The sequence below is a fragment of the Dermacentor silvarum genome, chromosome 1 (assembly GCF_013339745.2).
Source record: "Dermacentor silvarum isolate Dsil-2018 chromosome 1, BIME_Dsil_1.4, whole genome shotgun sequence".
NCBI classification, from domain to species: Eukaryota; Metazoa; Arthropoda; class Arachnida; order Ixodida; family Ixodidae; genus Dermacentor; species Dermacentor silvarum.
The window spans coordinates 12178969-12202691 of NC_051154.1; the positions used below are offsets into that span (position 1 = coordinate 12178969).

Genomic DNA, 23723 nt, shown 5'->3' on the forward strand with positions numbered 1-23723 from the left:
TCCACGAAAACGTGGCATCCGCTCGAGATCCGCGCCCGCGCCCGGGAATCGCCGCTGTGGTCGAGTGGGTCCCCGGGAAAGGAACGCCGGGGGCCGGCCCAGCGCTCGCATGCGCTTTGAAGTTTGCTGCGGGCTGTTCTTTCGCGCATCATCGCTTATCGGTCAGATTTGCACTTGAGCCGGTGGGTCTAGCATTTCGGTTCGCACCGTGCGAGGCAGAATTAACGGAAATCAGAAAATGCGAGGAATTGCCGACATAGTTTGATGTGATGCGTTAGTTTTGTAGCTATTTCGACCCTGCGGTTACGGTTATGACGGGGCACGCATCACCCTGGCAGCGGGAGAGCTCTCGCGCCATTTCTGCCATGCCATTTCTTCTCGTCAAATAACAGTACGTCAAAAGCAAGGGACGAACGTAGAGGAGACATGCACAGCTCTGTGCATGTCTCTTCTACGTTCGTCCCTTGTTTCTCGACGCGCTGTTACATGACGATCATGAATAACCAACGAGCCCGAACTTGAGCTCTATTGAAGTCCATTTCTGCTGTTTGCAGCCCAAGACACATCTTACTGCTCGGTCGAAGACGCAATGCGATCAAAGACGGACGCGGCCAGTTGGACAGCTTGCGCCCTTTATAGACAGTTGTTTGCATTTTATAGGAAGCTTATGTCGCCTCAACTACTACACCCGCCGTATTAGCGTAGTGGCTATGGCGTTGCCCTGCTTAGCTAGAGGACGCGGGTTCGAGCGCGGCCGCGGTGGCCGCATCTCGATGCGGGCGAGCTGCAAGAAAAGCTCGTGCTCTTGATTTCGGTGTACGTTAAATAACTGCAGGGGATTAAAATTGCTCCGGAGTCGCCTACTATTGGCGTGCTACGTAATCATATTGCGATATTAGAACGCAAAACATTAGAATTTTCAATAATTACTATAGGCGCACCATGCGATTCAACATTTTGGTCGTGTTAACCTTGAAAACTCCCAAACTCACGTCTGAGTTAGCGTCCCTCCACTGCAACGATCGTGTACCACCTCAAGCCAATTGTATGCCTATCAAAAAAGGACATAACTCGGTCGCTCTCGATTGTTATGCCAGTCAGTTTACTGGGCCAAATAGTGGCATGAAAGACGAAAGACCTTGTTCATCTTCTTGGTAGGAGGTATAACGCCTGAAGTAGACCGAAGATTATGTCGACACCACAGATATCTGGTGACCTACACGGGCTCCTGCTGTGCGTCCAATATGAATCGATTAGCATTCATAAACTTAAAAAAATTGGAGGACGCTTAAGCGTCGCCTTTAAGAGTGGAATGCGATAGCGTTATCGGGACCCGTTCACATCGGATTTTTCTGTGAGTCGGTTTCACTGCAACACAGAACGTGGGAAAGGCAGCTTACAAAGACCAAGCTTACACCGATACCCTGAAAGTCGGCTTCACTTTTAATCAGAAATGCATTGCTGGGAAGAGGTTTTTTCAGGGGCAATATAAGTCGTCTTATATTAAAATGTGACGGCCCTACGACCTTTTTTATGATTTTATTAATTGTTTGCTATTGCCCCGACGCGCGTGCGTGTCCAAAATGCATTGCCAAGTCCCAATTTGACCTGCCGAGGATGCGAGCGCCATCTGGATAAAATTTTCGCAAGTACCCGAGCGCGCCGCTGTTAATACGGTAGAAACAAGGAGTTTTTTTTTCTCAACCTCCTTGGGTAGAAATGCTGGCAAAGTGGGTTTGTGTTCGAGTTTCCTCGTAACACAATTGTTTTCTCGTACATTCAAATAACAGTCCGACGCCAACATGTCTGTAGGTTGGGGTTAAGTCGTACTTTACCATTTTTCTGGCGGATTTCACTGTGAGAAATTCAATTTTTGTTCACTAACATCTTGCACCACGCGGAGGGCCTGCGCGGTCGGGATGGTTCGGAATGATTTTCTCCTCCACGGACGCAGACATCCATGCCTACACCGACACCGACGCCGACGCCGGATTTTCTGCGACACGGGGCCCTTAACGCTATCGCGTTAATATATGCAGTAATTTCGAAATGGCCCCTGTGACGTAGTGGTGAGTTGCAGCTCCTCGGATCGGATACCCCGTTGATACCCCGGGATACCCCGTGGATTGGATACCCCGTTGCAAAAAAAAATCACCGTCCACAGATGGCAACGCCATGTGAAGGCAATGGTCCCTGTAAAGGCTATAGCACGGGCGATGCCACCTCTTTATTTTTTCTTACTTTGCAAATATTTCTTGGAAACTGCCCCTGACAGCGTAATTCTGTCTGTTAAAATCGATTACTTGGACATGACTTGCATGAGAAATCGCACTGTTTAATTTGCTAATTATCGAAGCTTCGTTAATAAAATTTATTTTATTTGCTTTAAGATACGTGATGTAGTTGCATAAATGAAGCTGGATAATGGCGGTCGTATCCACTGAAAAATCCTGAGTCAGGCACTAGTTTTACCAAAATCAATGTGCCAAAAAGATGTATTGGTGTTCTATTTAGTTTTCCCCCGCTCTCACGACTGGCCTGGTGGCTCACAAACGGGACTGTGTGGTAGCGGCCAACGCATTTGCAGGGTTCCTTTCTGTGCGACGAGGAGTCCTGTAGCGTCCTCAGGACGCCGCACACGTAATGGTCATGTGATGGACCGACTCGGCCATTCAGTGCATGGACTGGTGGTCCTGTGATACAGCGGCACGGAATCGTGCCATGATTCCGCGGCACAGAGTCACGTGACACCTGGTCCCTGGATGACATCTGCGAGTCAGTTCATCACGTTAATCCACCTGAAGGACAACTGCTACTGCTTGTCCACGTAACACTCTCGAAACTCCAAAGCTGGAGGAATTTGAGGGTGATGGTCTTTTCACGAGTACAAGTACGGTGCGAAGTAGATAAGACGGACCGGAGTAGACACACACAGCGCTTACTTCAACAGGCTACAGCGCGAAACCACCTTCTTTGCCTGCGGGTAGTACGCACAGGGAATGATCCTTCAGGTACGACGCGACGCTCTTCAACGAGAGTTTCGCAGTGCCTGGCTTGCATTGCTGTAGGGCGTTGACGGCCTGCGAGATGCATCGTTCTTCTTCGCCTTCCGCGCCAAGTCGGGACACTTGTCTCAAGATTGCAAGAAGTTCTGGTGCGGAGCGGTTGAGTTCAACTGTGAATGTAGGCCCCAGTGAAAGCACGTCCAGCACACGATCACGGAGTGTTACACCATCAGACGAATTCACGGTGCATCTGGGCTGCTGGCGTCTTGTCGTGATGCAAATAGGAAAAAAAAAACATGGAAGCTTGTGTGTCCACGGAACTCTGTAGTGTGGATGATTAGCCGCCGATAATCGTGCATCTTTCGATGTGTGTCGACTGACCTTGTTCCTGCGAGTACTTGCGCTTGCAAGTAGTTGCGGTACAGACGGATCTGGCGATGCCATTCCGCACGGATAACCTTGCTCACTCTTGCACCACGTCCTTGAGAAGGAGCAAGGTCAGCAGACAAACAGCGAAATATGCATGAGTATTGGTGGCTAATCAGGCACACGACGACCGAGTTCCTGCGGCCGCACGAACTTCCATTTCTTGGTAGTTGCATAACAAGAAGACGCCAGCAGCCCAGATGCACTGTGAATATCTGAGGGTGTAACACTCCGTGATCGTGTCCTGGACGTGCTTTCAGTGGTGCCTACATTCGCAGTTGAAACCAAGCGCTCCGCACCACAACTTCTTGCCATGTTGAGACTAGTGTCCCGACTTGGCGCGGAAGGCGAAGAAGAACAATGCATCTCGCAGGCCGTCAACACCCTACAGCAATGCAAGCCAGGCACTTCGAAACTCTCGTTGAAGAGTGTCATGTCATACATGACGGAACATTCCCTGTGCGTACTACCCGCAGGCAAAGGTGGTTTCGCGCTGTAGCCTGTTGAAGTCAGCGCTGTGTGTGTTTACTCCTGTCCGTCTTATCTACTTCGCGCTGTACCTTAGTCATGAACAGTCATGAATAACCAGCAAGCCCAACTTTCCACACTCTTCACGAGCTCAGTGGCTTGGGATCCTTGGAGGAGGGTTTGCCTTACGCAGAAATGGACGAGTATAGACATTAAGCAGCAAAAAGAAAGAAGAAATGAATAGGAACAGCGTTGGATTTCCTCCCGCACGCTCGTTCCCGTATATACATTATATATAAAAATATAATGCTTTTACCTCACACACAGTTGCCAGGTTATACATTAGATCAAATCAGTTCTGTGGAAGCCCGCCGGGATTGGAAGGTTTAAAAAGGTAAAATTGTCACCCACCCCGCCGTATGCAAAAAGCTACGAAGGAAACCCAATACGGGTTCCTCTGAAAGAAATTTTCGCAATCGAAGAAATGTTCACCCTGGTACGGGGATCGAACCCCGGACCAACGCCATTCCGGAGTGGTCGCTCTACCATCTGAGCTAACCAGGTGGTCAGCAGATCGCAGAGCGAGGCCGCATTGAGCTCCCTTTGGGCCCCGGTTTATACGGTTGCGTGGATGACAATTTTTCCTTTCGTTATAACATTCGGTTACCGCTGCGACTACAGTGTAGGCAGGTGGCAGCTGTACGTCGATTCGCTGTACCGCCATGCGCATTCGCAGCTGTCCCGTGCCTGGTGGCGAGAGACGTCAACGCTACATAAAATGATTTATTAACATAGACATATTGAACCATCTCGAAGGTTTTGGCATAGTGGTTTCGACATTTTCAGAAAATTTAATTTTTGTCGCTTACTTCCGCGTTCACCATTAAGGTATAACAACCTTATGAAAGGGAAAAATTGTCATCCACCTTAATGTAGCACGAAGCTACAAAGGAAACCCCTACGGGTTTCTCAGAAAGAACGCCTCGCAGTTCAGAAAAAATTGGTTGAGGACGAATTTTTCCTCAACTGCGAGGCGTTCTTTCTGAGAAGCCCGTGTGGATTTCGTTTGTAGCTTAGAGTGGATGACAATTTTTCTCTTACACGATATTTCCTCCACCTTGCGAGATTCCGCAGAACTCATTTGCCATAGCCACCTTACTCATTGTTTGGCCTACCGTTATGCAGACGCACGAAGAAATAATAAACAGAAAAATCATATTGCGGTCTATTCCCTAAATTATTTACTGTAGGAATAGCCACATAAAGCCAACAGACAATGAAGCCAAGGAAAGCATCGGGGAAATCAAGTCAATTTCCCAGATGCTTCCTTGGCTTCATTGTCTGTTGGCTTTATGTGGCTATGATTAGCAAAATCGAGCCCCTCGGTTCCCCTTCTTCTTTCGTTTACCGTAGTAATGTGTCTTTCCTTACACGATTGGCTACTTACGCGAACGACAGCGGTACTCACCTAGCTCGCCGAAGGCAAGTTCTCTACGGCCTTCGGGGAAAACGTGCGTTAAATACTTTGTCAGACTTAGACTGAGACCAAAACACGCTTGATTCATTTCAAGCACCAACATGTACGCAACGTTGTTACGATGAAATATTAACACTATTTTCAACATACGAGTACAATCCCACAAAGAGTTTCAAAAAGCGTGCAGAAAGGGAAAATTTGCAAACGTTATGGAGTCAAGCTGGTGCTAAGAAGCCTTTGCATTCAATGAGACGCCCGCGTATAAGTTTCGCAGGGATCGACTACAAAAGATCTGTTGTGGCAATATGCAATGCAACCGTTGTGACATGGTGCTCTGCAGGCAAAATTTGACGACGCCTCCTGTTCGGACAGCTGGGCTGCAGCAGCAGCAGCGGCGGGGAGGTGTTGGTCACCTTATGGCCTCTCGCAACGCGGCCTTCAAGGAGCTGGTACAGGGTCGCAGGAAGTCCTCTGAAATGATGAGTCCTTTGCCGCCCGACGCCGGCCTTGCTGAGCCTGAGGAGCAGCAGCCCAGCTGCTCCAAAGCGGCCAAGAAGAAGAAGAAAAAGCGGCCGCAGGAAGAGGACGATCACGAGCAGGGGGGCGCGGAGGCCGAGCCCAAGGCGACGCGAGCCAAGTCCCGCTCGCACGACTCCAAGGCCGAGCTCAAGAAGAAAGAACTCGACCAGCAGAAGCAGGGATTGGACGGGGCGGACAAGAAGGCAGAGTCGTTCATCGACCAGGCAGGGACCAGCGCAGCGGTACGTTGAACACTTTCCTCAAGCCGCGGCCACAACCTGGCATCGTCTGTAGTTCGCTGAGCTGCAACGCTCTCGCTTTTACAGTTTTCCCGGGTTCAAACAGATGAGGATTATGCAATGAGCAGGACCCCGACGGGTCTGTCCACTTCGTCTTTAGATTCTGTAAGTAATCGGGAACTACAGACGATCCAGCGGGTGGTGTTACGACCCTAGCGCGTTTGGTGGTTGGCTACCACAAAGGTTCATCTCTCGCTCCCAGAGCGCGTCCAAGAAAGTGGTCACCGACATTTGGATCAACCCCAAGGAGACGGTCAGCTGGAACCTCGATTCGCTTGTCACGCTCAACGTTCTCGGTAGGGGCAGCTTCGGCATCGTCTACTTGGTGCGCCACCGCGTCAACAGGCAGCTGGCAGCACTCAAGTACATCCGAAAGAAGAACCAGAATCCAGAAAAGGTGAGCCCTTTGTGGTCTCTCAATAATGTAGGCGCCAGGTGCATCGGCGCTCCCTTTGCATCGCAAGCGTAGCAGCCGAGAAAAAAAACTGGAGTGGCGCTTTATAATGTTGCTCAGCGTGGACAAACTGTTGGGCGTTATGCGTAAATGGATCTCGTTTCTGTCACAGGAGCGAAAACGCGTTGAAGTGGAAAAATCAGTCTGGGAGGCTGTCACGGACCATCCATACGTGGTCACATTTCGAGCTTACTTCGAAACGGCCAAAGGGTAAGACTAAATGAGTGTACAGCCATTGTCGAACGTTTCGAAGCCACACCGCGCGTGGCGGAAACTGTCGCAGGGCCACGTAATGAGGGCCCTGTTTAGCTCTCTAAAGATAATGCTTGCGAGGAGTAGCTTCTCTCTCTCTCAAAGTTCTGCAGGTGGCCCATTGCGTGGCCTGACGACAGGTCCGCTGAAAGAAAGCGCCAGACAGATCGAGTGGTCGCCGAAGAACCTACATGTGGTGAACAATATGAACTACAGTGAATTATGCTACGAACATGATCGCGGCGCAGTTGCTTTGTTATTTTTGGAATTGCCGTGTGAAGTCCAGGGCATGACGAATAACTAAGACAAGCATTAACTCCGGCCACACTCGACAAAACTGTTTAAAGGGACACTAAAGAGAAAAATAAGCTACGCTGTATTAGTAAAATACCCTTCAACAATACCTGAAAAGACGCTCCTATCGGAGGCTTGGAAAGTCGGGAAAACAGCAAGAACGACAGACGGATGGCGCCGCCGCCTTGCTTAATTGTTTATCGCTCATGATGTGACTACGCTGTGTTGAGTCAAACACTGAACTTAGCAAGTCTGAAAATTTTTTACTGAGCTACAACAGCCCAAATATGAGAAATGCATTGACATTCGTCACGTCACACTAACGTACAGAGCTGTTGTTTTGGCGCGTAATAAAAAGAAATGAGTTTTGCCTTCATTTTTTCTTCTAGTACAGCCTCTTCCTGCGAAAGTAATGAAAATTGGCGTTTTAAAGAAGACTTAAGCAGTCCTGATTTATTCTTTCTTTTTAGTGTTCCTTAAAAGAAAAAAAGTTCCGATTCTCCAAAGGGATATTTATTCACTTAGGTAACCTTTTTTTCCTTTCTTTTAAAGGTTCTTGTGAATGGGAGCGATGTTTGGGGGTCTATATGTCTTAAAGGAGCGACTGCCAAGTCACATAACCTGCCAACCGAGGTAGTCTTTGGGCTCGCGATTATGTAGAAGGATGTCTATGACGGTTACATTTCTCTCACCAATTGCATGTGTCACCTAGGTAATGTTTTCGATAACATAAAGCCGTGCACTGCTCTTGCGGGCAGGTAATCGTACAGTAGAAACTTATCTGACGCCCAAGAGATGCAGTAGCGCTGCGATCTATCGACTGCCTTTTCTGGGTACACTGATGGTGTGACTACTGCAAGAAAAAGGTCATTTTGAAAAAAAAAAAGAAATCAGGCTGATATAGTTGCTATAACAGTACGAAAACAATTATTCATAGCGTCAAAGTTCCAAAAATATCAGGGTTAACCCTCGTTTACAAAGTAGAGGCATTACAAACTCGGACCTTACGTCAATTTTATATAATTACAATTCTACAGCTGACAGACTGAGCATTGGGATATGTCCCTTCCCTCGGGCACGAGACGCTGTGATAGGCCACAGAAGCTATACATATATTCGAAGCCAAAGAGTAAAATAATGCTAATGCACGGAAAGGGCAATGGCGACGATCCCTCCTCTGAGCTCACGGCATCACGCGACACTCCGTATGCGAGAGTTTCGGATTTATTTAGGCCACTTGAGGTCGTTTATCATGCGCCGTAACAAGAGTGGACCCTCGGCTGCTCGTGTTTCGGCTCGACCGCATAATGTCCGTTGCTGTTGGGGTATACGTGGGTCCGGTCCTGCGCGGACAGTGCTTGGACACTGCCACCGAGCCCTTGGGCTTGTGTAACCAGTGAATCGAACCTAGCAGAAACCACCAGTGTGGAATTAAATTCCTCCGAATCGCGCAATACGTAGTACATCTTATATTACCAGCGCATCGTTCAGTGGTCGGGGGTTTGAAGAACACAGTATAGAATCCAAGAATAATATTTTTAATATAGCTAGCATGCGAGTGAGTGCGTCGACTATGCGGCTAAGAGGCGGGTGCGTAGACTTGTTAGATATGACGTGCACTTTACTCCAGAAAGGAAGACAACAATCATTTCTGACTTTCGCTGGCTGCACTTGCACGTAAAATGAAGCTATGGAAGGCGAAGCTACGGCGACGTGTAGATGGTCCATTTTTCATCTTACTTCAACGGCAACGGGAATAGTTTAAATAGAAACACAAAATGAGCGGCTGCAGATACATTAGTGTTGAGCATACAACGCAACGGGCATAAGTAGCCTTTTAGCCGGCCATCGGAGCACCAAGCATTTCGAACCATACAAGCTTTATTTTTTATTTGGTGAAAACTATGTTTGCCTGTGCGAGCTGGTACTATCTAAAAATATAAAAAGAAAAGAACTGAAGAAATATGCAAATATGCAAAGTAAAGTTTCAACAAACAAGTTCCGAGAATTAGGGTGGCAGCTCGTTGTGGTGCAAGTGTTTGTCTGGACTTGCTATGCGAAATGCCCGTAGCAGCTTCGCCTGGAACGTCAATTCGCGCAACTTGTCTTGCTTTGACGCGCTGTAGGCGCCTTCACTAGCACTTATCCGGTCGTCAGCACAGCCTCTCGTCACTCGAGCGTCTAGATGGCACTCTGTCGAGCACGTTAAACAACTCTGAACGGCACTCATTGATGCTGCAGTTTTCTGCGTTTCCGAGACTTCCTCTTTTGTCAATGTACGCGCGCTAGCCAGTAGTATACGTGGACGAGGCAGCGCAACTTTCAAAATCCTCGAAGGTCCGGCATTCGTGCTTAACCACGCGGGAACTTTGTTATCTATTGCTTACCGTGCAAGATAAAGGCCTAATGGCAATGGTGACTTTTATCTCTAAAGACTGAATAGGTGACGTCACGGCGCAACGGAAACTAATGGGTTGTGAAGGATGGAAACGCAGCGTACGTTGTAACAATAGCTTTAAGGGACCCTTCAAATCGGTTTGGCAGAAACATTCGGCGGGTTAAGGATCAAATATTCGAAGAAATTACGAGGAAGTGTTCAGTTTTTCGCATACGCCTTAGCATGTGGCCAACACCAATTGTTCTATTCGAATACATGTAAAACGTAGAAATGCTTTTGTGAGTATACTGGTGGGTCTGGTTGAATGAAATTGGTTGCATTTGAGAAACAAAAATATAATCCTAGTGACTCTATATAAGCGGAATTTTGATTTAGCGTATGAAAATTTAAAAAAAATCAAAAATTGGTATGTTTAAAAACATTGAAGTACGAAGTTTACGAATCCATATCTCTGCACCGAAAAAAGATAACGCAGTTCTGCAACTTGCATCCGCAAGAACATCTCAAATGGAAAATATTAGGGTTGAGCGAATATTCGAAGTTCCGAATACGAATCAATTACGCACACCAACTATTCGTGTTTGTATTCGAAAAGGAACTATTCGGTAGTTTCGAATATTCGAAACTGACCGAATATTCCGCAACAACCCAATGTTAACTACCGTTACTGTTCTGCGTCTGCTAAACAAGCTAGACAAAGTGTCGCAAATTATGAGAAACGAGACAACGACAAATGTTTTCGAAGCAATGCCCGAAACAAAATGGGTAATGCAAGCTTTGTTTTCACTTTCGCGGCGGAAGCTTACAACAACCTGTGATTTTTGCTTCAGTAGGTCATTTTGTGTTTCTGGCAGACTTGTCATGCAAGAGTTTTATCTTTTACATAACAATCTGTGATGCTTCCCTCGCAAGGGGCTCTTTTACATGTGTTTAGGCACAGGAGTCCTTCAGCAACTTTTTTTCTCACAGTGTTTCCCGCTGTTTATTTGGCGTTCTTGAAAAGCTAGCCACACAGCAGCCATTCTTTCTTGCAAACCTCATTTTCAACTAGGCCCTAAAGTTTCGATATTCGTGCAATCTTTTTTAATGACAATGAGAGATCTTGTGCTTAAAACTGATCATTTCTCCCTGATGGTCAGCTGTCCTTGCAGTAGTCGTTACAGGCGGGGTACCTAATTATAGCAAAATAATTATTCCTGTTCTAAATATATTGTGCCTCGATTGACAATTCGTTATTCGATGGTTACTATTCGTATTCTATTTGTATTAGAAAACGTTCATATTCATCCACCTCTAGTAAATATGAATTTTCAGTTTACCTGAAAATGTTGCATTGTTCACGAGAGTTTTTGCAAAAGTACTACTCACAAATTAGTCGTACATTTCAGAGCGGTGTATAATAGATTAATTTTCTACTTTAGATGTATTCTTAGGTGCAGTTCACAGAATTGTGATATCGTATTTCATTGCTGAGTTACAGAGTTCTAAATATGAGTTTTCGTAAAAAATAATTGACGCATTACATAAATTAAAAAAAAATTGTGCAACGTAAAGGATTCTGGTAACTTTCACGTAGAAAGCGAACTGCCTAAGAGTGCACCATCTTAGCAGACGCGCCCATAAGCGACGTGACGCCTCACCATCTCGCTTGCTTCTCCTTTCATCAAAGTTCCTTAAATTTATCCACAATTTCAATGAAAGGGCGCAATGCCTTATTTGAGAATTGACCTGAATAATCTATTACTCTATGCTTCAATTTATTTCCTGTGATTATTGGCCTGTTCACTTTATGAAGCTGTGAAAGTGCCGTCACACTGTATAGCGTTTGCGACAGTGTTTACGCGCCGGTTTTTTAACAAAATGAATTAAGGAGAAACCCCCACACCGAATTCCTTTGACAACGGGTAGATGTTGTGTTCTCACCGGTTGAAGCGAACACGGCGTGACGAAGAAAAGGGAACGCATAATGCAAGCGCTGTCCAGCTGGTGCTCTTCAGACTTCAGACTCTCATTGCAGTCAGTGGTAGAAGTGTCCTGGTACGAAGCACAGTGCCCTTTCGCGCACGGCGCGTCTCAATATTCGTCTATCTTCCGCTGCTGTGTACTTTTCAGCATGTCGCTTACTTTGTAAGCGGTGCTATCGTATAGCATTCTCTGATTGTCTCGTCTCTGGATTTCCCAATATCTAACAGTATGGAAACCGCAGAAATTACTGCACTTGCAAGTATTTCGTGCTGGTGCTTGCATCGCTGCTTATGCAACATAGCCTAATCGAAAAAAAAAACAAATGGATAAACGAACGAGCACATTTTGATGACTGGCCATAGCGTTGCTTGAGAGGCGCCTTCCCTCCTGGAGCACGCGGTTTCATTATGAGGTGGCTGTCGCAGCTGGTGCTTCGTGATGGAGTACCTGCCCGAGGGTTCCATCCGCGACCTTGTGCGCAAGAAGGGCCCCTTCAAGGAGGAGACGGCCCGCCTGCTGTCGGCACAGGTCGCCCTGGCCATCCAGCACGTGCACGAGAAAGGCAAGCACCTTACAATGCTCGTTATTGCCGCGTTAACAGGCACACTGAAAGGGCAGTCCTGCCAGAGTTTCCTTCAGGTGCACGGGTTAGCACAATTTCACACTCCCGGATAGTGCGTTAAAAGCACACACACAATATATATATATATATATATATATATATATATATATATATATATATATATAATCACAAACCAAGGGGCTGGTTTGTGAGTGATGGCGCTGGCTAACCCTCCCAGGGTTACTTCAAGTCGTAAAACATAAATACCTCAGAAAGTGGATGGGAAAACGGCTCCGCGGTAGCTCAATGGTGAGAGCATCGCACGCGTAATGCGAAGACGTGGGTTCGTTCCCCACCTGCGGACAGTTGTTTTTTCATCCATTTTCATTTCCATTAATTTATCAATTTCTTTATTTCAATTATAAGTGCAAGTAACATTCCCCTATGTTGTCCTTCTTGGTGTTATTGTTTGTTGGCTTATTATGATATGCTTATATATATATAGGTGTTTCAGCGAACACTTTCAAAATTTATTTAAGGTTGCCTGTGGCAGATAGCCCAATTCTAGTTAGTGAGCTGGTCTACTGGATGAGGCGGACATTACTTGCACATAAAATTTAAATGCATAATGGACGAATTAACAAAAATTCACTAATTAAGTTTTTAACTAATTACCTGATGGCCCATATTGCAATTTACAAATAGTAGCCGTGGAGTTCGCAAGGCGGATCCACTTCGAATTAATTCTCAGGATGACACCAGTTTCAAGATATTAATTTCCGAACTTTGCGGAGAAATGCATTGGCGTTCCAGTTAATTTGGTGGTTCAATGCATAAAGCAACGTTTTGTTAAGAAACTAACTGGAACGCCAATGCATTTCTCCGCAAAGTTCGGGAATTAATATCTCGAAACTGGTGTCAGCCCGAGAATTGGTTCCAAGTGCATCCGCCTTGTGAACTCCCCGGCTACAATTTGTAAATTGCAATATGGGCCATTAGGTAAATAGTTAAAAACTTAATTAGTGAACTTCTGTTAATTATTTGATTATGCATTTCAATTTCTTGTGCAAGTAATGTCCGCCTCTTCGAGTAGACCAGCTCATCAACTAGAATCGTGCTATCTGCCACAGGCAACCTTTAAGAATTTTTGAAAGTGTTCGCTGAAACACCCTGTATATATATATATATATATATATATATATATATATATATATATATATATATATATATATTTAAACGTATCGCACACATCTTGAAACACCTCTGATTGGACCTGAGCTGCAAGTTTGAACAATATGCGCAATGTGTTAAACAAGTTGGAAGGTAGATGGCTGGGTGTTTGCTCTCGGCAGTCAATAGGTCGTCATCTAGTGGATTAAATGATTGTTGTAATGCGAAGCTTTCTTAGCGAACCGTTCCCTACCTTGCTGACTGTGGCTGCTGATGTTTTCTTCTCTTTCTTACCGAGTAGCTGGCACATAGAAAGTTTTCTGCCCGATGGTCCGATCGAACATCGGTCACCCAACAAACGAGCCCAAAACACTAACCATTAGGTCCCAATCGCACGCCTACTTATCCAGTGCCAACGCCAAGTGTGTGTTGAAGACGATTGGTGCCTGCATGACGTCGCCTAGCGCGTGCGAGGAAAAGCGCATGTGCGCGTGTCAGTTATCATTTGGCCACAGACTATGGAAGGAAACCTTATCACTGTCTTTCGCGTCGTGCTTCACTCCGCATACACCTCTCCTCCCCATTCTGCCCTCTGCAAACATCAAACGTCGCCTTCGTCGTCGTGACCTCAGTAGCCGCGTTGACATGAATGCGACAGTAGCGTATCGCATTCCCTAGCGCATCCCTGCAATACTTTGCGACAGCGTTCACGTGTGGAACATCCCGCTTCGTTCGAAACAAGCCGGAACCTGTTTCCGCCGGTGAGTGGAGGATAGCACTCACCGGCAGCCACCTCTATCTCTCCCTCAATGCGATACGCCAGTGTTTACATGCGCCGACCTGCCCGTCTCGATCTTCCCTCTGGCGCATTAATGCGATTCGCCTTCCTAGCGCATTAGCGCCGTATACGTGGATGCGATGCTCTAGAAATGTGCCACTCGCCACATTCATGTAAGCGCGGCTACTTCGTCGACGTCTCACAGTGTGTATTCATATCTACTTTTCTTTGCATTTCGACACAGCATGAGAGCGGTGTAGTCAATGTTCACATAAAACATTGCATGAAATTAGAGTTGAGACCTGTGCGGCGAATAAGAATGATCATAAACATTGCATGAGATTACAGGCTGCACATGATGGCAATAAAGATAATTTTACGCACCGCCTATAGTTCTATAGAATTTATTTAACCGTTTCATAAAAGCTTCGACTCACATGGATACCAACATGTGCATTGGATCTACACTATTATTTTCAGTGTTTTACATCAGGCATGCTTTTCAAGTGGTTGGATTAGTTATACGTTATAGGACGTGAAATAGCTGATATTCTTATATTTATTTATTTATTTATTTATTTATTTATTTATTTATTTATTTATTTATTTATTTATTTATTTATTTATTTATTTATTTATTTATTTATTTATTTATTCAAAATACCTTACAGGCCCGAAGAATGGGTATTGGTTAAGAGGAGCTTCAAAATTTTACGGGGTATAGAGAGCATACAATTAAACAAATCGTAAGAACATTTCGTTAATAATTATACAATATACAGGGTGTTCATTTCTAAGGTTTACGGAGTTTTTAGAAATCGCCTGTAGCAGGTAGCATAATTCTTATCATTGAGCTGGATTATTCGATGAAGCGGACATTAGTAGCACGAGAAAGCGAAACACATATTCAACTAATTCCCGCCCAAATTACAAATTAACTTCTTTGTTAATTCCTTTACGGCACATATTGCAATTTACGAATTGTAGCCGATGAGCTTATCAGGCGTATCCACTTGGAATGAATTTCCAGAATGACACTAGTTTGGAGATATGCGCCATCAAACTCGCAGTAAAATGCACTGTTGTTCCACTTACGTTTTTACCAAAATGCTGTTTTATACATTGAAGCAAAAAAGTAACTGCAACGCCCATGTATTTCGTCCCACACTTTGGGAAATATATCAAAACTGGTGTCATCCCGGAAATTAATTTCAAGTGGATGCGTCTCGCAAGCTCACCGGCTACAATTCGTAAATTGCAATGTTTGTCGTAAATTAACTAAGACGTTGTTTAGTCAATTTTTGTTAATTGGTTGAATATGTGTTTTGATTTCTCGTGCTGCCAATGTCGGTCTCTTGGAATAACCCAGCTCGACGATAAGAAATATGCTACCTGCCACAGGCGATTAAAAAAAAAAATTCCATAAAGCTTAATTTTTAACACCCGGTAGAGTCAGGTGTACACAGTCGAAAATCCTCAGACCAAAAAGGGCAACAAATGCAGACAAGGAGCAAAACAGACAATAAGTTAATTAGAGTAAGAAATGCGTATTTTTTCGGTGACGGAATTTTATTTGTTAGCTTCAGCTACCAGGATATTGGGAAGGGCGTTCCACAAGCGGATGACGCGTGGATGGGCAGATTAATTAAAAGCGTCTGTGTTACCATAGATGCACGTGAAAAAAAGATGATCATCTAATCTTCGTGACGGCAATGGTGAAACTTGCAGGGTTTAGCGTGGAAGCTTGGGCGTGTTGGTGATTCATTGGAAAAAACACAGCGCAAAAAAAGCGCAATTCGTTTACGAATTGTAGCAGGGTTATCGGTGCTGACCTTGGTCGGTGAACGTACTTGTGAAACAGTGATAACAGTGCTACATCACGACGAGTGTTCAAAAAAGGAATTGATAAATTGTTTGGAATTAGCATTATGCTTGCGTTGTAGTTGTAATTTTGTTAGATGAATCGAGCGGCTTTATTCTGAACGATTCTAGCATAGTGGTTAAATGAACGTAATGAGGGGCCCATACTGAAGAAGCAAATTTAGGTTTAGGACAAGCAAATGTTAGATAGGCTAATGTGAGTACATTAGTCGGCATCTTACGCAGTTTCGGGCGTAAGGCGTTGCCGCAGATGTTGATATGTGTAGTCCAGGAAAGGTTTGATGCCAGAGTTACGCCTAGATATTTGAATGTTATGAATATAGTATGGAAAGATTGAATTTAAATGTTTGCGAGTAAAAGACATTACCTTTATTTGGATGAAACGACATTAGCCATGGGCTTTACTAATTTCTAATAAGTTCAAGGTCATTTTGAATTTTTACGTGGTCATCAGTACTAGTAATCACCCGGCAAATTATATAATCGTCATTACAAATCCACACATGAGAGGATATGTTATTCAGTAAGTGTTTAACATATATCAGAAAGAGTAGTGGACCGAGGACACCAGAGGAACCGTGAGAGAGGGAGGAGCAAAAATGATTAACAACGGTGAACAGCTGCGAGATAGAGTTAGTGAATCTAAGCACAAAAAGGATATGTGACATTCCTGTATGGAGTCCACATTATATAACTTTGACAAAAATTACTAAAGAATTGAACATTTTTAATCCGGTATGCAGCTGCACGCTTTTCATGTTGCTCAAGGTGCAAGAAATGTGGTGAAACAAAAATTTCAGCGGACATAATTTGTGCTTGAAAGCGATATTACCCCCTATCCTCATATTGGCATCGGCGGTTCACGAGAATTCGCTCTGCAGGCCGCCTCTATAAAACATTGCAGCGTCGAGGAGCTTGCAGTTGGCACCAACCATAACGCGTTTCGTCCGGCTGCTCACATTTTAGTGCGGAGAGCCGCCGGTGCTTGTCGTTTTGTACTGCTGGGGGCTGTGTTCATGTGCCGTTTATTTCTTTATTGCTTTCTCATGGCTGCAAGGCCTTACCGAATAATGCCGCCATTGATGTATTTTCTCACCTTAAGCACAGCTTGGCGAATGCTTTGTGCGAAATTACCCAGTACCAAAAAGCAAAGCAAAGAACCTGGAGGGCTCGTTACTACAGCGTCTGGTCGAAAAACATTGCATTCTCCTTAATTCGATTAAAAAGCTGAAGGGGAGAAATTTTGACTGGTCCAAGTTTTGAAGTAGAATAAGATACATAAATTTGAGTCCGAGTAGTACTTTCTTACGTCGATACTGCCACCGGAAATTGGAAAACAAAAAGTAAGTGCTATTTAACTGTGCCCATGGCATCTGGGGCCGAATTCACAAACCTTTTCCTTCACAAGTACTGCTTGCCATTGGCCAGCTGTCTTCGCTAATGATATGTCCAACGCCACGATTGGCTGACACCTGCTTCTACTAACAGTTTTAGCCTAAGAACGTTTTTTGTGAATCCGGTCCCTGTTTCTCAAGCTGTCGAATCCACTGGAAATGTGTGCCATTGAAGAAATGTCGCCCTATGAGCACTCCTTAGTTTGTTGTGAACGGGCTTGTCAGAAGATAAAATACCTTGTTTTGCAAGAGTGCATGTTAATAGAGGCGTGACGCTAATTTCATCAGTACGCTGTTTTACTGCTGCTCTTCTTCTACCATGTATGGACATGTCGTTCCATAATATGCCTGCTCAGCACGAAAATATATTTCAGAAAAACTGGACCGCTCGACGAATAAGTTGTCTCTGTCGGCGGCATCCTTTCGCGCTGTTAGAATTTCGTCCTGCGAATGACCTTCCACATGTCTAGGAATCCGGCTGTCCTGCTAAAGGCCCACTCTCCTTCCTGAGCTATTTCGTACTTGCAATTTTTTTTTTTTTCATTTCCTCAACGCAGGGTTCCTGCACCGTGACATCAGTTCCTCCAACGTGCTGATAGACAGCAGAGGAAACGCGAAGCTCATCGACTTTGGGCTCAGCCAGGTTGGGACATCATCTTTCTTTAGCGAGGTTGCTAAACTAAACGTCAACTTTGTTGATAAGATGTTCAAGAGTTATTCAAATTGCATTTTCGACTATTCATTTTTGTTTTGCGTTAAATGAAAGTCCTAAACATCCAAACACTAAAAAATATTGAAAAGCCCCAGAGGGTTGTCAATAATTTAATATAGCAGTTTTTCTACAGAAAGTCTCTGTTTCGTTTTCCAGGAGGATATTGTCTCGTGACGTCACGACACAGTCACGTGGGAGCAGGACATTGTGCCGTTTTGATACTCACTCGGGCTCTCTAGGTCGCCTCGTATGCTGCTACTCGATGTGAGGACCGATGTCTCTGCATAGCAAACGATCGAGCGAGCCGGATCGAGTGTCAAAACGTCGCAATGTCCTGATCCCACGTGACCGCATTCTGTGTCGTGACGTCCCGACGCAGTATCCTCCTGGAAAAATAAAACAAAACTGGCTGTAGAAAAGCTATTACATTCAAATATTAACGGCGCTCTGAGGCCTGTCACTATTTTCCTAAGGTTTTGAGGTCTGAAACCTTAATTTAAACTAAGGAATTAATAGTAGAAAATAAAAGGTCAGTACTCCTTTAACAGCTGATGTGGAGCTTTCACCTGCATGAAAGAGAGACAATGCGGCCCTACAATTGATATTGCATGGAAGCTCCTCCTCGCAATGACTTAGGGAACGTACATCCAAGGTTAAAAGTATGCGGATAAAACAAAACTAACATAATGGGTGCAGCTAGAGCACAGGACACGTAGTACGATGCAAAGTCCGATGCGACGTGCGATGCGTTTGAAAAGGTGGCTGCTCCGACTGTTGGAACCTGTCCGATCTCATTGGAAATTTGTTGGGTGCGGTTGTTAAGGCTAGTCGACGTTGGATCACAGGCGAAGTCGTGGCATGTGTTTTCTGCTTCTGCCAGCACGCACGCGCGCAAAATTGCACAGCCGCCGTCACTTAACCCAAACAATCGGGATACATCTCTAGCAGCTAACCATTAGAAAACGCAGGCTATAAGGAGCAAATATCTAAGGCTTTGGAAAGACGCACTAAGCTAGCACTTTTCTGGGTACCATAACCAGAAATATTAAACACCATCTGCAGTAGAAACAAACAGGCTCTTAAGGCGTGGTAATGTTAAGTATGACGGAGGCTGTACATGAAGTTCGACTCTTGATTTGCAAGCTGGAAGCTGGTAGTTCTCTACAAGTACTGAATTCCTCTATGACTTTGCGGTAGGTAACTATAATGGCAACCTTGCTTTTCTTTTCACTGTAGCTCTCACTAAAATTTAAAAGGAATGCTTCCGTCACACCTCTTCCGGTACTCGTATCACAAAACTCCTATTGCATAACGTCCGTCCCTGACTGGCTATTGACGCTGGAAACTGCTCGTTATCGCTTTGATTGCCATGTTGAATGACGGGTGCCCAATTTTTTTTGGAGAATGAGGGAGTGCTCTTACGTGAGAGATTTTGTGAATATGGGCCCTGATCCTTGGTGCCAATAAAGCAGGACATACAGGATAAGCTATAAATACAGCTGCAAGTTTCATTGAGGACTATTTAATTTTCGTGTGGGATGAACTAAAGTAGTGTTTGAATAAACCCCCTATCAAATAAGTCACGTGCCTTAGCTATGCAACTATTCAAGAGGGCGCTAAGCTCTGAAACATCGTTAAACAGTGCTGTTCCAAATGACCCAGACGTCATGAAATTGGCGGTGGGGATTTTATTACAAGGTTCTCCACTTCATGCATGCACCTGAAAATGGAGAAAACTACGTCATGAAAGTCAACAATAACACAAAAACATCACTTTCTGAATGTGCATGGGATAAAAAATACTTAGCCGACATCCCTCTGCATGTTTCAGCAAGGCCACGCAGCTCTTTATTTTCTCATTACGAGCGAGTGAACATTACATTCGACTTCAGGATGAACGGTAAAAAGACGCTGTGGAGTATGGCCGCCAAAACCTTCCTATCTCATCTTATATCAGAGTGCATTTTAAAAACAAAATCCATTCTATTGCCTCACAATACCTCCTATGTTATGAGTAGCGTGTTGGGCAGTTTGTTACATCTACTAAAACGATTTGTATGGGTTTTAATTTAGACATTATTTATAGGGCTCGATTCTCCACCCACAGTAGGCAGTATAGGTACACTGCGAACGCGATGTGGTAAAATGTGCAGCCATATTCACTACTCCATTGTGCGTGGAGAACTCGCTTAAGAACTGAACCCCTTAAGTATAGGGAGCGTCTACAAATACACATTTCAATTCGAAGATACATATGGCAAATCAGTTCTGTGGAAACCCGGAAGGTGTAGGAAGGGTCACGAAATAGAAAATTGTAATCTACTCGACAGTATTACGAAGCTACAAAGGAAACATAACATAGATTTCTCAGTATGGGTTTCGCGGAAAGCGAGCTTCACAGTTGTACAAAAAAGTGTTGTCGTGATTCGGGGATCAACACTGGGACCAACGCCTTTCCGTGGGGCGGTCACTTTGTGAGAAACAAGTACTTGGGTACCTTTGTAGTTTCGTGCCTACTGTAGGGGGGATGTCAATTTTTCCTTTCATCGAAGCTCCATTCTTAGGTACAGAAATGTTTGAGCTTTCCCGTATTTCTACCTTCAGAAAAACACATTCGTGGCCAGGTGTAGCTAAGATGCCGCAGCAACTACAGAGTTACATTCGCTTAATAAATCAATCCATAACATGCACTCCAGTCTGAAGCAGCGCGTGTACCACGCTTGCATGATGCTACACAGTTTCTTGATGGAAACACGTCCTTTCGAACCTTAGCTTTACCAAAGGCGCAGATTCGGAAAATTTTGACCACGTGAACGTTAAAAAAAATTTAACGGGCACCAAAATCTCGTGGCATGAGCGCTTCTGCATTTGCCTCTATCGAGTAGTGGTCGCGGCTGTTACAAAACGTACGCGCGACCTCGCCCTTTACAGCAGAACGCTATAGCTATTGAGCCACCGGGCATGCACGTGAGGAACTTGGCGCACGCAATTCACCATTAGAATTTGTGACAGCTGCGCCATTTCTGCAGGCATGAAGTCTAACGCTACGAAATGTACTCTGATAATGTGTGGAGAAAGAGCAGCGTATCGAAGCGGCATAAAATAGCAGAAGAATATCATAGCTTCGGCGGGCATCCACTTATACCATATTTTGCAGAATCCCCGTTTTATTGCGATGGCAGTTATATGGAGACTCCAGGCGCAGTTCTGCCGTCGCCGTCGCCGTGACATTTCGTATAAAGTCCACGGGCGATAACATCCTATGTACGAGTGAAAGCGTACGAGGGTGAGCCGCCGATGGCGGTTAAATCTGGCGCGCGCCAGGAAGGAAAAGCGGGGAGGCACCGGGAGGGGAGGGGGGAGTTTTACACCGGCGGCTGCTGCGTATGGTGCGGCCGCGCGCGCCCTATCTTGAAAGCGATCTGCGACGGGGACAGAGTCCGCCGTGCGCTGTGTCTTCGCCGTTTAGTTCGCGTTGATGCGAGAGGTAGCACGAAGGTCAATTCGCTCGTTGCTGCAGCCACGCTTCCTTACACCAGCGTTTTGACAGCGAGTTTACGCGGTCATCGACTGAGATGTGTTCACGTCTGCTTGTGCGCGCGTGACACCATGCTTGCTAATTTAGTTAGTAAGCGAATGTCTATACGGCCGATAAAACTAATATTCTTAGTAATTTACTGCTAATTTGCTATCACAATCGATGCTCCGCCTTCCTGGCGAAACTGCGACTTTGTTTTTAATAAATGATTTGAACCTTTAAGAACCCTGTATTTCTTTATATTAATGTATATGTATAAATGTGTATCCCTGTTAATGCCTAACGATGCCTAACACTGCCATCTGGCTTATTGTTAAGGGTACATCGTTGTAGGCGGCGCGAAGTAGGAGTTTTGACCGGGGGCGGATCTAGGCTAGCCTTCTAGGAGGGTTTACCTGGGGTTATTTAACGTGCACTACAACGCAAGCCCGTGTGCTTTCGTTGTAGTGCACGTTAAATAACCCCATGTGGTCAAATTGAATCTGGAGCTCTCCACTACGGCGTGCCTCATAATCAGGACTGGTTTTGGCACGTAAAACCCTAGAAAGAAGGGCCTAGTCAAAGCATATATAGGCGTATAGAGGGGACGATCAATATTGTCAGCATCGAAGGGCCAGCATGTCTCAGGCCAGGGCCACCCATCTAGATACGCCAGTGATTTTGAACTTTCTAGATCGTGTACTTTCCTTTATATACAAAACGTAGGCGATTTTTTTTGCCTTAAAATCAGTTGAAAGTTAGCGCTATACTTGTCTGTCCCTCATGGCTTCGTCCTATTTGCACTGTATCTAACCATGGAACTTTTAATGCAGTAGTTAAATGAATATCAACCAGAGCCTAGCTAGACAATTTCGTTAACTGAATTGTATAGATGATTTCTTGTATATAAACTCATTTCAGCTTGCGGATGTCCCTCATAATGATCTGGCGCAACATATGTTTTGAAGTACCTGTCAGTGAGCGGCTGTACTAAAACTAGAGGCTAGAACATATAGCTAACACAGGGTTTGTTCAGTTTGTGCAACGTTCGCAATTTTCTTGCCAACTTACAGGAGCTTTAAAGCGTTTATCAAGAAGAAAGTGATTAAGCTGGTATGGAACAATAAACCTGCGTTTTCCATTCCCATGAGACTTGTGCAGGCTCAAGAAAATCTAGTCTCAGAACGATGTTGGCCGCTTGTATGCTACCTGGGAGGATGGCGTGCAAGGCCACTGGCCTCTTTACAGAAATCCGGTAGGAGAGTGTTCCGGGGAGGGGGGCGGGGGTGGTAGATTGTCAGCGCCCCACAACGATGGTTACTCGTCGCTGTATTTACAGCCACGCTGACAGGATCTAGCGATCAGGTCTAACTGTTTTAGCCTTGCCAATTGATATTTTTGGCAGGTGATAACAAGAAGACTTGAAGGGGAGTCAACAGTGCTCGTTCGAGATAACGTTTCGACATTATATTCGTCAGGGCTTTCCTTCAGGGCAAGCAGCTGCTGCCGTGATGCAGATGAGTCCACTTGAGCACACTGATCAGTGCCAAAACACAGTTGACCACAGGCAGTTAACATGTTGTGAAGCCGAAACAAGACAAGAGTCTGTGTTTCTAACTAACGACGGTTTTGGTTGTTCAGCTTTTTAAATAAGTTGTTCCTGTTCTTTTCTATGTAGATTGGCACTGAAGCCTGGTGTCGGTGTGGCTCTTTGGCCTACATGGCACCAGAGGTCATTAGACAGGAGCTTTATGGTAAGCACAGAATCAGTGACACACCTGCTGTCGTGGCGCGCTTGCCAAACTTTCGTTATCGCTTGGTTCTTTATTATGAAGTGATGTCTCAGCACCATAGTGTCAACGCTCGGTCAGCTATGCTCAGATCAACGTTGCAGTTTTCTCTCAGTTAACATTTAAGGAATCAAATGGGCATCGAAAAAAAAACGAGTAGTAGAAAGGCATTCAAATAATGCACCTGAGTAAATTGAGTACTTCGATGCGCAATTGAGACCGTCACGAAGATTGTAGCTTGACTTATTGCACTTCACTGACTTCAGCGCTTTTCGCTAAAGTTGAGATATGCGAGAGGCGCTATGAATGGTTCGATGTCATTTTACATTACGCTAGATAAAAATGTCAACGTAATTTCTATT

The 23723-nt window shown here is 45.0% G+C and overlaps 1 protein-coding gene across 1 annotated transcript in view; it reads left to right on the top strand.

The window, feature by feature from the left end:
- LOC119456782 (protein kinase C iota type-like) overlaps positions 1 to 23723 on the top strand; it is a 42764-nt gene that overhangs the window by 141 nt on the left and 18900 nt on the right. Inside the window, exons 2-7 of the mRNA XM_037718609.2 lie at positions 5717 to 6137; positions 6397 to 6591; positions 6761 to 6858; positions 11983 to 12119; positions 17900 to 17985; positions 23250 to 23325. Coding sequence (XP_037574537.1) covers positions 5793 to 6137; positions 6397 to 6591; positions 6761 to 6858; positions 11983 to 12119; positions 17900 to 17985; positions 23250 to 23325 — 937 coding nt within the window. The 5' untranslated portion in view covers positions 5717 to 5792. The remainder of the gene's footprint in view (positions 1 to 5716; positions 6138 to 6396; positions 6592 to 6760; positions 6859 to 11982; positions 12120 to 17899; positions 17986 to 23249; positions 23326 to 23723) is intronic.